The 15,836-nt window shown below is 45.2% G+C and overlaps 1 protein-coding gene across 6 annotated transcripts in view; it reads right to left on the minus strand.

Moving 5' to 3' along the window:
- The window catches only part of LOC128015253 (receptor-type tyrosine-protein phosphatase F), a 190,640-nt gene that overhangs the window by 16,341 nt on the left and 158,463 nt on the right, over window positions 1-15,836 (minus strand). For 4 of the 6 annotated variants that reach the window (XM_052598935.1, XM_052598934.1, XM_052598938.1 and 1 more), the window contains 3 exons: window positions 11,906-12,063; window positions 3,419-3,531; window positions 541-573 (listed from right to left, as the gene is read on the minus strand). In XM_052598935.1, the coding sequence (XP_052454895.1) occupies window positions 541-573; window positions 3,419-3,531; window positions 11,906-12,063 (304 nt within the window). The remainder of the gene's footprint in view (window positions 1-540; window positions 574-3,418; window positions 3,532-11,905; window positions 12,064-15,836) is intronic. The other 2 variants (XM_052598936.1, XM_052598939.1) reach the window with 1 other exon arrangement.

The following is a 15,836-nucleotide window of genomic DNA, read 5'->3' on the forward strand; positions in this document are numbered from 1 at the left end:
ATTTCTATTGGCCTGTTTGGTTTTGGTTGGCTGAACTGGAAGGAACAAACACACTTAGATTCACACAGTTTTTAGGCTTTTGGAAGATGAGCAGACATGAAAACAACCTAAAGCATGAGATAAATAGAAGACGAAGAAGAAAGCACTAAGCTTTTTGCACCATGCTATGTGCTAAGTCTAGTGGCAGTGATGTAAGCAGTGAACGGACATGCTCATTGGCTGAAATATGAACCGCTTACGGGTCAATAGCAAGGTGGCGTGAGCTGTCCAGTACAAAATGGCACGTAAATGACACCGGCATATTACACAGAAGGACTACAACCTGAGCACACGTTAAAAAACACCCATCCCATCCCACATCTTCTCAACTGAGGTGTTTGAGACCGACAGCCTGTGGAAAGGACGTGAGAGATGGTGAAGCTTTAACTCAATGCAGCCAGAGTGGTGGAGGGGGCGTGGCTTAGATCTTGATGGATGGGGGGAGGAGCATAGAGATGAAGGTAGTGAAAGTTGACACAGGAAAGCAAGAGTGAAACTAACTTGAAGTGCTGGGGCAGCTGAAGGCACTGGAACCTGCAGAAAGAAGATGAGGAGGGACTGTGATTTATGCCACTTACAGAAGAGAGAGGAAGAGGAAAGAGTATGTACAGAAAGAGCAAAAGAAACACCAATGGGAGGAAGAAGACAGCATGAAACTGCTTCTCCAACATATTTAACTTCCATAATATGACATAATTTTGATTGAAACAAAACAGACTCTGTAGGTTCTAACTCAATCTGATATAATATCATCATAATTCACCAATGGGCCAATGAGCTTGCTGCTCAATATTCAGATACTTGGCTAGTGCTTGCTGTACCAGTTAGAGCACGCTTTGGAAACCCTCCACCTTCCCCAGCTCCACCTGTATAATTTCATGTATTTTATATATGGGGTTATTTCAAACATGTTAGATGTACAGCAGCAGTATTTCCTACATGCTCACAAGTAGCATGTTGTGGATGTATTAGCAGAAGCAAGTTGCTCTGCAGCAGGAGCGTTGCAGATCTTTTCTGCCAATACCAAACACGTTAACATTGCCATGTACTGTATATTACCATGCTAAACTCTCAGAGAGTTGTTATGACAGAAATAATGTAGGGTGGGGTGTTTGGATTAGATTAAGAAGCTGTGTTTCATCACATTAAACTAAAAGTAGTTTCAGAAGTTCCTCTATACATCCGTACATATATAAAAAAATACACTACAGTTCATAAATCTGGGATCGGTACGATTTTTAATGATTCCCATAGGCTGCATTTACTTGATCAAAAGTCCAGTAAAAACAGTAATTCTGTAAAATGTTTGTACAGTTCAAAATATTGTATTTGAATATATCTTGCTGCTCAAAAAACATTTCTGAGTATAATCAATATTGAAAATAGCTGCTTAATTTTTTTGTGGAAACCATGATGCATTTTTTAAGGATTCTTTGATGAATATAAAATTCAAAAGAACAGCATTTACTGGAAACAAAAACCTTTTGCAACATTAGAAATTCCTTTACTGTCACTTTTGATGAATTTAATGCACTGTTGCTGAATACAAGTATACGTTTCTGAATGTATTGGCCCTTGAACAGCAATGTTTCTACATCAACCTTCTAAAGAATAAAGCACTGCCATCTAATGAATTATAGGCACTTTGGGCCATACAGTATTTTAATGATTTAAGCACAATGTCTAAAGTGCATGGCTCAAGGTATGTCCGAATCAACTTTTGAAACTAGCAAAAAACACTTGCATCACACCTGGCACCGCATTGCGCTGGGTGCATGATAGGGCCCTTTCTTTCTTTAGTTCACACATTAAAGCTCTCGATTCAGAAATCAATGACTGTTTAAATGTCAGCATGTCAAAACACGGGGGCGTTTAAATTGCACTTTGTGTGTCACATCATTCACTGTTATGACATGGCCCATCACGGAGGCCTTTCAAACACAGTTTGCCTGAAACGTCAAACATGTATCTACACAAAAAACACTCCTAAAGCTTTTCGAAACACAAATTCTAAACTTTCACAAGTAAACATCAACACTGGTAGTCTGGTTCTTAATTTGAGGATTTGTAAGACAGGAAAATACATTTCCATGGCAGGGAATTTGACATGTTTTATTATTATTATTTCTCCCAGTTTCGCCACGAGAAAGACTGCTCATCAGTTGAGTGTGCGCTTGTAGCCCAACAATCTGACATAAGAACATGAGTCACCTTGCAAATGAAGCAAAAGCAGATTTCTTATTGAAGTCAGCAAAATGTCTGAGCATTCAGAGATTTCCCCTGAGAGAGAAAGAAAGAGACAGGGAGAAGTGCAAAATATGGATTGAAAGGAGTGCGAAAGAGTGAATCATTCAGTTTAATTCTATCCATCAACTTCAAAGCTCAGTCGGAACCGAATGAAGCAATACGATCTGATGCCACGGTGTGTGTGTGTGTGTGTGTGTTGTTTGAGATTAGCTGGCAGGTTCTGCTCCTCAGTGTGTCCTTCACCTGACAGTATGCCTCTGTGAATAATGTTTTGTCTTCATACCAAAGCTCCAGCTGAATCTCACATCCATAAATCCAGTGAGCAGTTCTGTCTCTCTTTCTGAGGTCTACATCCAAACAACCCCAAACTCATTCATTTCCTATAGAAACTCTGTTGCAAAACCTAGTGAGCATTTTAAGGCATCACAAAAGCACCGTTACAAAAGGTGTGCAGGTGTTGATGCTTCAGACCTCATTCTGAGATAGCATCGCATGCATCTTTTAAGGATCTCAAAATGCATATTCAAAGATGATGGACAGGTGTAAAGAAATGCCCAGGATAGTACAGAAAAGTATGCATAAAATAGTTCAATAGCATTAAAAATCTTAATTTTTTTTCTTTTCTAAAACTTAAACGTGCATTTATTTATATGTAGCTAAACTGACTTAACCTATGAGAAAGCACAGCGCAGACTTATCCAAAGCACCCCTTATGTGCAGAAGTCGCGTGAATGGTTTGTGGGAGCCACATGCATCTGTTGACTGCTGCAGGTTCATACTTTAATAGGATTTACAGCTCCTATCAGGCTGTGTGACTATGAGGAATAATTACCCCAAAATGTACGTCGTTATGCAGTTTTCCTTATTGCTCGTGTGCCAGTGATTATCCCTATTTTATTTTATTTATTTTTTACAGAAAAATGCTACAGTAAAGACCAATTTAAGTTACCTGAGTCTTGTATCTCATGTGCTTTGAATGAGCTCAAGTTTTCAAGAATAGCCCCTCAACAGGCAAGGAGAGCCAAACCTCCAAACCTAGCTTTGTTTTTAAAAAATGTGATAAGCTGTTTGTAACTCAATAGCTTGGTGTTAAAACAATAGAAGACCATGGAAAGCATCCGTCATGATGTACCTTGTGTTTGGTAGTTGAGCCTCCTCATTTCCACTGGGTCAGAGGAGTGGGCCAGTAAGTGATCTTTAACTCCAGCAGAATGCTCATCTTTAGCCGAGGGAGAGGACCGCTTCCTGTGCAGACAAGAAATGCCATCAAACATGAGAGTACAGACAAGAAAAAGAGATCAGGTGGATGTGTAGATATGTAAGATATTTCTTAATGGATAACACTTTACAGTAAGGTTCATTTGGTTTAATATTAGCATTACCCTTATGAAACAAAATTATATTGCAGTATATTGGAAAATATCATGAAATATATTAGGCATATATTCTTATATATATTTATTTTTTCCAATATATAGCAATATATTGAAAGCGGCAATCATTTGTATATTTTGCAATATATTATATAATATATGTATCATCAATATATTATTAAATGTATTCAAAAATATAAAATATTAGAAAATAAAAAGGGAAAATAATATATTACAATATATCACAATATATTTTAAGAAATATATTGGTAAATATATTTTCCTTTCGTAAGGGTAGTCAACATGAACTAACATTCTCAACCATTTATTTAATGTTAATTTCAATATTTATTAATGCACTATTAAAATAAAAGTTGTATCTGTTAATATTATGTAATGGGTCTGAATTTTTTTTTGCTTTCTGTCAGCAGCACCACGGAAGGCGGCACGCGCGGCCCCGCGATGGAGGACGTCTTACAACGCTTCGCTGAGGTTAGCATCCGCCAGCAGCAAATAGCGGAACACCTCGCCACTCGCCTGGGCAGGACGGAGGATGAACTCGCCGCCGTCCGGGCGGCCGCGGCCCAGCGCGTTCCGCTACCTGAGCCTCGGGCACAAGCCACCCGTCTGTTGCCCAAGATGACGGCCGATGACGATGTGGAAGCCTGCCTTCAGGTCTTCGAAAACACTGCCCACCGAGAGGGATGGCCAGAGGACGAGTGGGCGCGTGCGCTGGCACCCCTACTCACCGGTGAAGCACAGAGGGCTTACTTCTCGCTCCCCCTGACGAGTGCCGACAGTTATGTCGAAGTGAAGCGAGAGATCTTGGCGAGGCTGGGCCTCTCCCCTGTAAGTGCCGCCCAGCAGTTCCACGAGTGGGAATACAAGCCCCGGGTGCCAGCCCGTGCCCAGGCAGCCGAACTCAGCCGCCTCGCCCAGCACTGGCTGTTGGCAGGAAACCCCACACCAACACAGGTAGCGGAATGAGTGGTGGTCGATCGCCTCCTGCGCGCACTACCTCGCGCCCACCGACAGGCCGTCGGCATGAGGGACCCACGTGACGTCCGGGAACTAGTGGAGGCGATCGAGCTGGCGGATGCCGTTCATCCCAGCGGGGCAGGGGACCGGTTGCCGCCATTCCCCCGGAGGGTGGTCCAGGAGCGACGCCCGCTCGAAGGCACCGCGCGACCCGTCAGCAGGCCGACGGTTCCCCCACCACGAGATGAGCCCATGCCAAGTGCCGAACCACCGTCGCCTCCGCGAGCCTGGCTGGCAGGCTGCATCCTTCACCAACGGGTGCCGGCGGGAGCCCCCGAAGCAGATGTGAAGGTGGATGGAAGACGGTTCCGGGCCCTGCTGGACTCAGGCAGTGCGGTCACCCTCATCCAGGCGCGGCTGTGCGCCCCCCGCGAAGCGGCCGGAAAAACTTCCTACCGATTACCTGTGTGCACGGAGACACTCGTCAAGTACCGGCCCGTGAAATGGTCATTTCGTCCCCCCAAGGCACCTGGCCAGTGGAGGTAGGCCTAGTGAAGGACCTGCCGGTGGCCGTACTGCTTGGAAGGGATTGGCCCGGCTTCGAGAAGCTGCTGTCCGCCGCTACCCAGCCTGCCAGCCCCAAGGGGAACCGTCGAAGACCGAGGCGGCCGCCTGGACCCCGCCGCCGACCGGCCCTGCTCGTCTCCGACAGTGGGAGAGAAGGTGAGGCCCCCTCCCAATCTACTAATCTGTTTTATGATGTCTACCAACAGGCCGCTGGAGGGGGCTCTTTCGCCAAGGAACAGCGGGAGGACGACCGACTCAAGCACTGTTGGAGCCAGGTGCGAGTCGTGGATGGAGAGGACGTCCTCCCCCGGCCCCACCCTCTCCCACATTTTGTCGTAGAGAATGGCCTGCTGTATTGTGTCGCCCAGCGTAGGGGGGAGGAGAAAAAGTTACTAGTTGTGCCTCGTGCCAAGACCGAGACCATTCTGGAGCTGGCCCATTCCCACCCCATGGCAGGACACCTCGCGGCAGCCAATACTGCCCAACGCATCCGCGACCGTTTCCATTGGCCGGGCCTGGACGCCGAGGTAAAGCGGTTCTGCCAGGCCTGCCCGACCTGTCAGGCCACGTCGCCCCGGACTCCTCCCCCCAGCCCGCTCATCTCGCTGCCTATCATCGAGGTGCCCTTCGAGCGGATTGGAATGGACATAGTGGGGCCGTTGCCGAAGTCTGCCCGAGGGCATGAGCACATCCTGGTCATCGTCGACTATGCCACCCGGTACCCAGAAGCAGTCCCCCTGCGGAAGGCCACCGCAAAGTCCATCGCCCAGGAGCTGTTTCTGCTGGCCAGCCGAGTCGGCCTCCCCTCAGAGATCCTGACTGACCAGGGAACCCCCTTTATGTCCCGGCTAATGGCTGACCTCTGCCGGCTGCTGCGGGTGAAGCAGTTGAGGACCACTGTTTATCACCCCCAGACTGATGGCCTCGTAGAGAGATTTAACCAGACCCTCAAGCAAATGCTCAGACGTGTGGCGGCGGAGGACAAGCGGGATTGGGACCTCATGATCCCCTACGTGCTCTTCGGGATCCGCGAAGTTCCCCAGGCCTCAACTGGCTTCACCCCCTTCGAGCTCCTGTTTGGCCGTCAACCCCGGGGCCTCTTGGACGTGGCCCGGGAAGCGTGGGAGCAGCAGCCGGCCCCGCATCGTACCGTCATCGAACATGTCCGGCAAATGAGGGAACGGATCGACCGAGTGATGCCGTTAGTCCGGGAACACCTCACCAGGGCCCAACAAGCGCAGCAACGTCATTATGACCGGACAGCCCAGCCACGGGAGTTCCAACCGGGAGACCGCGTCATGGTCCTGGTCCCCAGCTCCACCTGCAAATTTCTGGCCTCCTGGAAGGGGCCCTACTCGGTCGTCGAGAGGGTTGGACCGGTCACTTACCGCCTGAGACAGCCGGGACGACGGCAGGCGGAGCAACTCTACCACGTCAACCTCCTAAAGAAATGGGTGGGGACCCGGGACCAAGTAGCTGCCCTAAGCCTCACCGAGCCCGTGGTTGTGGATATCAACCCCCACCTTTCGGCTGCCCAGAAGACGGAGCTGCAGCACCTGGTCAGTCAGTTCCAGGATGTGTTCTCCTCTCAGCCCGGGCAGACCAACGTGCTTCAACACCATATCCGGACGCCCCCAGGAGTCGTCGTTAGGCAACGGCCCTACCGAGTCCCGGAGGCTCGTCGGCAGGCTATTGAGGAAGAGGTCCAACAGATGCTAAAGTTGGGGGTAATAGAACCATCCCGGAGTCCGTGGTCCAGCCCCATTGTGATGGTCCCAAAGCCAGATGGCACCCTCCGCTTTTGTAACGACTTCCGCCGCCTGAACGAAGTCTCCGAATTCGACGGGTACCCCATGCCTCGGGTGGACGAACTGCTGGACCGGCTAGGAAGGGCCCGGTATATCAGCACCCTAGACCTAACCAAGGGCTATTGGCAGGTACCGCTCTCCGAGGCCGCCAAGCCGAAAACCGCCTTCTCCACCCCCAGTGGCCACTGGCAGTACCGGACCCTTCCCTTCGGCCTACATGGGGCCCCCGCGACGTTCCAGCGGATGATGGACATCCTCCTGCGGCCTCACCAAGCTTACGCGGCCGCCTACCTGGATGACGTCGTGGTCCACTCCGAGGCGTGGGACGAACATCTGGATCGTCTGCGGAGGGTGCTCTCGGAGCTCCGGCGGGCTGGACTTACCGCCAACCCCCGAAAATGCCACCTAGCCCTCTCTGAGGCCAAGTACCTGGGCTATCAAGTCGGCCGAGGACTCATCCGGCCGCAAGACAAGAAAGTTGAGGCCATCCACGCCGCACCAAGACCGGAGACAAAGACCCAGGTACGAGCCTTCTTGGGGTTGGCGGGTTATTATCGTTGTTTTATCCCCAACTTCTCCTCTTTAGCCGCCCCCCTGACAGACCTGACCAGGAAGGGGCAGCCGGAGAAAGTATGCTGGACCCCGTCGGCGGAAGAAGCCTTCTCCCAGGTGAAAGCAGCACTCACGTCCTCGCCGGTACTCCGCGCCCCGGACTTTAGCTGCCCCTTCCTGCTGCAGACGGATGCTTCCGACACAGGACTAGGAGCGGTCCTCTCCCAAATTCAGGAAGGTGAGGAGCATCCGATCATCTACATCAGCAGGAAGCTGTCCCCCGCCGAGAGGAAATATGCCGCTGTGGAGAAGGAAGCCCTGGCCATCAGGTGGGCAGTCCTGGAGCTCCGGTACTACCTCCTGGGCCGCAAGTTCACCCTGGTAACCGACCACGCGCTCCTACAGTGGATGGCCCGCGCCAAGGACACCAACGCCAGGGTGACTCGCTGGTTCCTAGCGCTCCAGGACTTCCACTTCGAAGTCCGCCATCGAGCTGGGGCCGCCAACGCGAACGCCGATGGCCTCTCCCGGATCTGGACAGCTTATGCAGGTCTGTCAGGGGTCATTCCCCACCCTCCCCTAATCTCACCCCTACTTCCTACATGTCTTCGCAGGACCAGAACGACACTTAGGGGGGGGGGGATGTGACGAGCACTCCCAGAGGAATCAGCGTCGCCCTGGAAACCAAACCAAAACACCTGCACGCCCTCGTCACCGGCTGATCGGTCACAGCTGCTCCCCATCAGCCAGCACAGTGAAAAGCAGCACATGTTGCACTGAGAAGAGGTTCTCAAACAGAACGCAAAGCTGGACTAACCCCTCTCTCCTATCCCCACAGAAAGCAGCGAGTGACCGACAGCCCACACCCTTTGGAGCACATCTGGACACCCACTTTCCCCTTGATTGGCACAGAGGAGCACGGAGAGCACACGGGGAGCACCAACCAGCGGAAAGCAGATCAGGACACTTCACCAGGCACCCTTCACTTTTCAATAAACCCACCCTCCGGGGCTTTTGATTTCACGTACCTCTTGTCGAGTGGTTCTTCACCCCGTGACACAGGGGAGCCCAGTCATGCAGCCAATGCACTCTCATGACAGCTTACCCTTCTGGGAGAATGGACACTCCATCAGATTTGGAGTTGATTTGGTAGGGTGGCCATAAGCACCATTCATATAGGACACGTCCTGGCCAGGATTTTAATATGGCCTAAAACATCCAGAGCAGTTTTACCAATAACATACAAGTATTGTACATAATCGACCAATCGTGGGGCTGCATGTAAGAAAGTGAGATCTAGAGGGAACGATCAAAACAATGCAAATATGCCCACATGTTCGATTGACTTGAAGCGTCGCAGCACACAAATCCAGAAAAAACAAAGTGCGCCACAATGCTTCAAGTCAAATGAACGAACAAAAACGTGAAAGCGATTCGAAAGCATAAGGAGCCGTCTGCTCTGCTCTTTATAGCTCTCATGAATGTTACACAATGATCAACCTGCACAGTGCAAATAGCCCAAACCTGAATATTTTAGGCATTATTAAAATCCTGGCTGGGACGTGTCCTATATGAATGGCGCATATGGCCACCCTATGATTAGGGGAAGCCCATGTGGACCTATTCGCTTTGCAGCAATCCTACCACTGCCAGCTGTTCTATTCCCTCACCGAGGCACGCCTTGGGACGGATGCTCTGGCAAACTGCTGGCCCCCGGAGTTTCTGCAAGTATGGCTTCCTCCAGTGAACCTCCTTGCACAGACCCTGTGTAAGATCAGGGAGGACGAGGAGCAGGTTCTTTGGATTGCACCATATTGGCCCTCCCAGACCTGGGTTTCTGATCTCATGGTACTTGCAACAGCCCCTCATTGGAGAATCTTCCTGAGGAGGGACCTTCTTTCTCAGGGGCAGGGCACTATTTGGCACCCATGTCCCAATCTGTAGAATCTGCATGTTTGGCTTCTGGATGGGATGCGGTAGACCTCTCAGGCCTCTCACATGCTGTGATAGATACTACCATTCAGGCTAGGGTCCCCTCTACCAGACAGGCCTATGTTTCAAATAAAGGGTCTGTTCGTTGATTGGTGTTGCTCTCACCGAGAGATGCCCGGTCAGCATATGTCACTGCCATTACAGTGCATCACAGTGCATTGGAGGGAAGATCCTTGGGGAAGCACAACCTGTTCATCAGGTTCCTGTAAGGTGTGCGTTGCTCCCTCTTGGGATCTCTTTGTGGTCCTGGCAGGACTATGGGGAGCCTCCTTTGAGCAGGTTGACTCAGTTGAGGTCAAACTGATGTAATTTAAGACAGCATTCCTGGTCGTGCTCACATCTGTCAAGAGGTTTGGGGACCTGCAGGCATTTTCTATCAATGAATCGTCCCTTGAGTTTGAGCCAGCTGATTTTCATGCTATTTTAAGGCCCTGGCCCGGTTATGTGGTGTCCAAAGTTCCCCCCACTCCTTTTCAGTACCAGGTGGTGAACTTGAAAGGGTTGCCCTTGGAAAGGGCAGACCCAGCCCCTGTCTTGCTGTGTCCTGTTTGTGCTTTGCACATTTACTTGGAGCACACCCAGAGCTTAAGATGCTCTGAGAAGTTCTTTGTTTGCTTTGGAGGACTGCAGAAGGAGAGGTTGGCCCACTGGCTAGTGGATTCATCACTTTGGTGTACCAGGCACAAGGCGAACCGTGCTCCCTGTGGGTGAGAGTTCATTAAAACTCGAGTGTTTCATCCTCTTGGGTGTTGGCACCTGGTACCTCTCTAGCAGCCATCCGCAGAGCTGCGGGATCGGCGACACCTAATTCCTTCATGAGATTCTATTATCTCCAGGTGGAGCCAGTTTCCTACCGTGTGTTGAGTATGAACAGATATTTTGCAGGAGGTCTGGCTCGGTGTCTCGCTTGCAGGACAGTTTCCTCTGGATAGGACACGTGCATTTATCTTTTCCAGTAAGTTCTCTGTCTGGTGAATCATGGTTGATTCCTCCAACACCCTGTGGCATTCCAACTTAGCGGATGAGTCTGTTACCGTGTCCAGTATTTGGGTTGCACGCCATTAGTCACCCCATTTTACTGGATTTAATGCCATAAATGAAATTCCCTTGGTAATCCTGTATGTTCTTTCACGATACAGTTTCCCTTGGTAAACTCATGTTTTCCATAGACAGTTTGTTTACTGTCGGTCCCAGTTGTGTTTCCCTGAACTGGGGTCACAACAGTTTGTTTGTCTGTGCTTTGACCAGTCTTACTATCCACACTCCTATTTGAATGTGTCTCTGCACCCCAACGGTTGCTTAAATCTAGTAATGTGAGAATGTCAGAACACCCTTTTTTCAGCTTTCCTGGTAAGTCTGTATACTTGTTATGTGATCTGGGTTACAGATTGAGGTACATCTGTCATCTGGTTATGGCACTTTCCATAAGGACCTCTAATGTCAGTGTCGATGTAACATTGAATGTGACTGACTGAAAATAGAATGTCTCGGTAACGTATGTAAGATTAGATCAAGATGTTAACTAATAGCACCTTACTGTCAAATCTTACTGATATTTTCTGTGTGTTAGTATGTGTTAGAGAGCATTAGCACTAATCTGAGCTCAATTAAACTCTTAAATTGCCTCTCATTAAACACCAAACACAAACAAGCATTTGTTATCGGATCAAAGAGAGCCACTCAATACCAACCTCTCCTGTTTGCTGCATCCCACGGAAAAAGGTGGAAAAGCAGAGGGAAGAAAAGAGAAAATGTCACAGGAAGATAACGGCACAGGCGGTGTGTGTAAGGGCGAATTTGTCAGAAATGTGTAAATGCCAATGCTGCTAATGAGCTCCGATTCGAGCTGATATTTGCAAAATGAGTTTTCTCTTCACTAAATGGACATCTAACTTGAACTCGGCATTTGATTGTCCTGCATTCTTCAATAAGGCCAAAAGGAAATGGTCAAAATTGAGAAATTGTTTCTGTGACTTTGACGTAATTTAAGGAGATCAGATTTTTGTTAGGTGTGCTATAAAATATCATTTCTGCAGTCTACTTAAAAAATATACTACCATTATTTGATCATTAAAGTTCTGTCAAAGTGTTCAGAAAAAGAGTATTCTAAGAAAAACTGCTGACCGTCATACTAAAATAAGATTTCTTGACTTTTTGATTTTCTGCTCTTACATTGAGTCAGCAATGTCTCTGAGAGAGCCTGGCTATTTATATCTGACAGAAGGAAGTACAGTAAACTCTAGTTTGCTAAGCATGGCGAAAAAGAAAATATGGTCACTAAAGCAGAATGCAATACATATGATTTCAGTGCTGAATGACTGATTGTATTTTTCAGTAAAGTAAAAGTACCTCTTGAAGAGCAGGATGGCGATGACTATAACGATGATGAGGACAACAGCCAGCACTGGTCCCATCACCCACAGCATCTCTGGGTCCTCAACGTGAGGGGACATCCCGCTGTGGAGCTTCACCATCATGGGATCAGAGTAAGGGCTCACTGTGAACATCTTATGATAAAGAAAGAAAGAGAGCATGGAGAAAGGACAAGAATTACTCAAATGATCAAAACACATATACTTATTCTTTATTATGACGACTTTCCACATTTCCACAATAAAGTCATCATAAACTATGAAATAATACAAACAAAAGTAAAGGAATTATGCATTAATAAAATACATTTAAACTTTTTTTTGTTAGTTCAATCCCTTTGACTTCAAATATTTATTTTTAATTTAATATTTCAATTATTTAAAAACACATTTGCATGGTCACTGTTCTCTGAGGTCGGTTATATGTCACATGACATGCAAGTAAACATTATATATATGTACATAGACTAAATATATAGACATTTCTCTAGCATAGAGCGTATAAGCATAGACCCGACCCTGAGTGAGAAGCTGCAGTCCACCATTACTGTTTTCTTGCTGTAGCTGCTCAGCACCAAAGCGGCATTACAAGTGTAGTTTTGGGATGCACCAACGAACAAAGAAGTCTCCACAGACTGCAGGACACGGTGGTAACATTTCAGTTTCTAAGGGAAAAACTGAAAAGTCCTATATGTTTGTGCAAATAATTTTACGCCGGACTGCCTCACAAACGAGGGTCAGTTCAGTGCTGGAGTTGTGTAAGGATTTCTTCTAAAAGAGGAATCGATAACAATGATTTGTGTGCGAATGTCCAGACAAAGTAAGTATCACGTGTCATATTTTGTAGTCCAATTGAGCTTCTTGGCTCTCTGTGAGCCTAATGTTGCTCAATATATCATGTTGAATGTATGCCAGATTATGAGCTCTTGAAGCTCCACCCTCTTCTAAAAAAGGGAGGTGGGAGGACCAGCTCATTTGCATTTAAAGGGACAAACACAAAAAGAGTGCATTTTGGCTCATACCCTAAAAGTGGCAATTTCAACAAGCTATATAAAATTATTTGTGGGGTATTTTGAGCTAAAACTTGACGTACACACTCTGGGGACATCAGATACTTATTTTACATCTTGTAAAATGGGGCATAATAGGTCACCTTTAAAATGAATAAACATTACTGGAATGCATCATATATGCTTTATTGGTTGTGTCAGAGGATGTGATAGAGATCAAGCAAAAATAGATTTTGTCTATGCCATCTACTATAAAAATGTTAATGGTTCTAGGTAAAAATTTAGTATATATATATATATATATATATATATATATATATATATATATATATTTTTTTTTTTTTTTTTTTATGAAACAGCCAATATGCGTGTCAACACTGTCACTGTCGGCCTCATGTGATGTTTTATGACATTCAGTGATCACATACAAACTGAAAATCTATTGACGGGTGTTTGGGGAGAGCAGGAGGAATCCTTCACATCTTCAAAGTAGCACAGAAGTCAGGCTCCTTCCACAAATGCTGGCAACTAATCGTCTTAGTAACAGCTTTTAGACAGCACAGCGGGGCGCAGGAGAAAGAGGGATCGAAACAGAAAGATAGAGGGAGTGTTTGAGAGAGAGAGGGCTGAGACAGGGGTAACGTCTTCCTTCCCGCTGAGGATATGCACCATCAACTAAATCCCATCAGTACTACACCTTCTGCATTGCTCCAGAAGCGACACCAGGAACCACAGAAACCATCGCTGCCCAAAACTCATTTACAGCAGTGCAGCACAAACACAGTCTCAGAGGAGTCTTAGTGCACAAACCAACAGTTCACCCAAAAATGAACACTATCTCAAACTTTATATATAGACTTTTCTCTAAGTACCTTATTTCATGTTCTGCAGAGGAAATAATGTCAGGTTTGGAACAACACACTGCTAAATATAATTTCAAATATCAAAAATTCTTAAATCAAGATACATTTACTTGAGATACAAAATTATTTAAATTATTTATTATTGTTTTCTGAAAAAAAAAAAAAATCAAAACGAAGTGAAAAACAATAAATAAATAAATAAAGATAAATAATTGTTTTCCATTTGAATTAAGTCTATTTTTTGACCCTAAAGACAGATCTTGTTTTTAGCATTAACTTTTTTTTTTTTTTCAGAAAATAAGACAATAACATGAGTACTAAAAATATATATTTTTTGCTTTTCATGAGGATGAGTAAATGATGACAGTTTTTATTTTTAAACATTTATCCCTTTAAAATTAATTCACAATCTGACTTGAAACACAAGTTTTATCTCAATATAACCACAGATTAAAAAACTTATGTCTTTATCTAATTTGAAACATCTTTGAGGAAAATCCAAAAGGGGATTTTTAATTTTTTTTATTTCTCAGTAATTGCCCTTGCGTTGCTCAGGAGACTTTTTTTTTTTTTTTTTTTAAGTCTTTTGTGGTTAAATAATCTCAGACACTAGTCTGCATCACAAGTTGAATTTGGTTAATTGTATAAGCCCTACTTTTCATTTATTGATAAAAATTCAAATTTTGTGACATTTTGTGCCACTTCAGTGACTGGATTCAATGATTGCACATTTTCGCAACAGTCATAGGGCTCAAGATCTGCCGGGGTATTATGATCATCACCTCTGTCTCTCCGGTGTGACAGCAGAGAGAGGAAACATCTAAAAGCACTGTGGGAATCTGTCACTGGGAAACTTTCATAGTGATCAATTTAATCTGCACAACCTCAGATGGAAGCACATCTAAGAGCGTGAAAAATGCATCTCTGACTGACTCCAGCCACTATTTACTGATGCATATTCATGTGTGCTTTGATTCCTCCTTCACCTCTGCTCCATCTCTTCATCTGTAATGCTCAGGTCTCATTAGTGATAGCATCTCTCTCTCCTCCGCCGTCACACTCTCTGCTGATCTGCCACAGTCCTTCATGTGATGTCTCCTTCTCCTTCTTTCTTTCTTTCATCTCCTCCTCCTCTAATCTGTTTTTCTTTAAGTGCTGTGTTTGTTTTTCAGTCTACCTTTTTCATCCAATTTCACACTCGCTACTCTGTTTCCCAGCCCACCGCAGACTGTCCTTTCACAAGATCCTCTCCTCTGTTTTTCTCCTTTCATTCTTTCTTTTTTAGGATTTAAATTTAAGATTTGAGAATGAAAAATCTGACTTTTTTGGTCATTGTAATTGAAAAGCAAAAAAAAAACATTTACTTAAGAAGCAACATGACTTAATATATTAGGTCTTGTTTTCAGAAAAACTAAAAAAAAAAAAAATGAAAAAAGTTTATTTAAAATAAGAAATATCTGCCAATTTTCTAAAGGGTAAGGAAAATCATCTTAATTTAAAGGGAAAACAAGATGATTTCTCTTGTCCCATTAGAAGATATTTTTTGTTATTTAAGAAAAAAAAACCACTTAATTTTCTCAGAAAAGAAAACGTAATATCTTCAAACGTCAATGTTTTTTATTTAAAAATATTTAAATGTTTGCAATGGAAAACAAAAATAAAAAAGTAAGAAAATCATACTTTGCAGTCTATTATTGTTTTGGAATATCTTGAATTTTTATTTTTATTTTATTTTTTGATTTACCATTTTAATTTTAGTTACAGTTTTAGTGTGTCACTTGTATTATTATCATATATATATATATATATATATATACATAACTATAATTTTATTTTATTTAAAGTAATGAAAATTATTTTATAGCTGCTTTAATTTTTGTATTATATAGTGTTACTGTTATTACTCTGGGTCACACTAAATACATTCCCTACATTATGGGGACAAAACGTGCCCACAAGTATAATAAAACCAGTAAATTTAGACCTTGTGGGGACGTTTTTTGGTCCCCATGAGGAAACCAGCTTATAAATCATA

Source organism: Carassius gibelio, chromosome A6 (genome assembly GCF_023724105.1).
Source record: "Carassius gibelio isolate Cgi1373 ecotype wild population from Czech Republic chromosome A6, carGib1.2-hapl.c, whole genome shotgun sequence".
NCBI classification, from domain to species: domain Eukaryota; kingdom Metazoa; phylum Chordata; class Actinopteri; order Cypriniformes; family Cyprinidae; genus Carassius; species Carassius gibelio.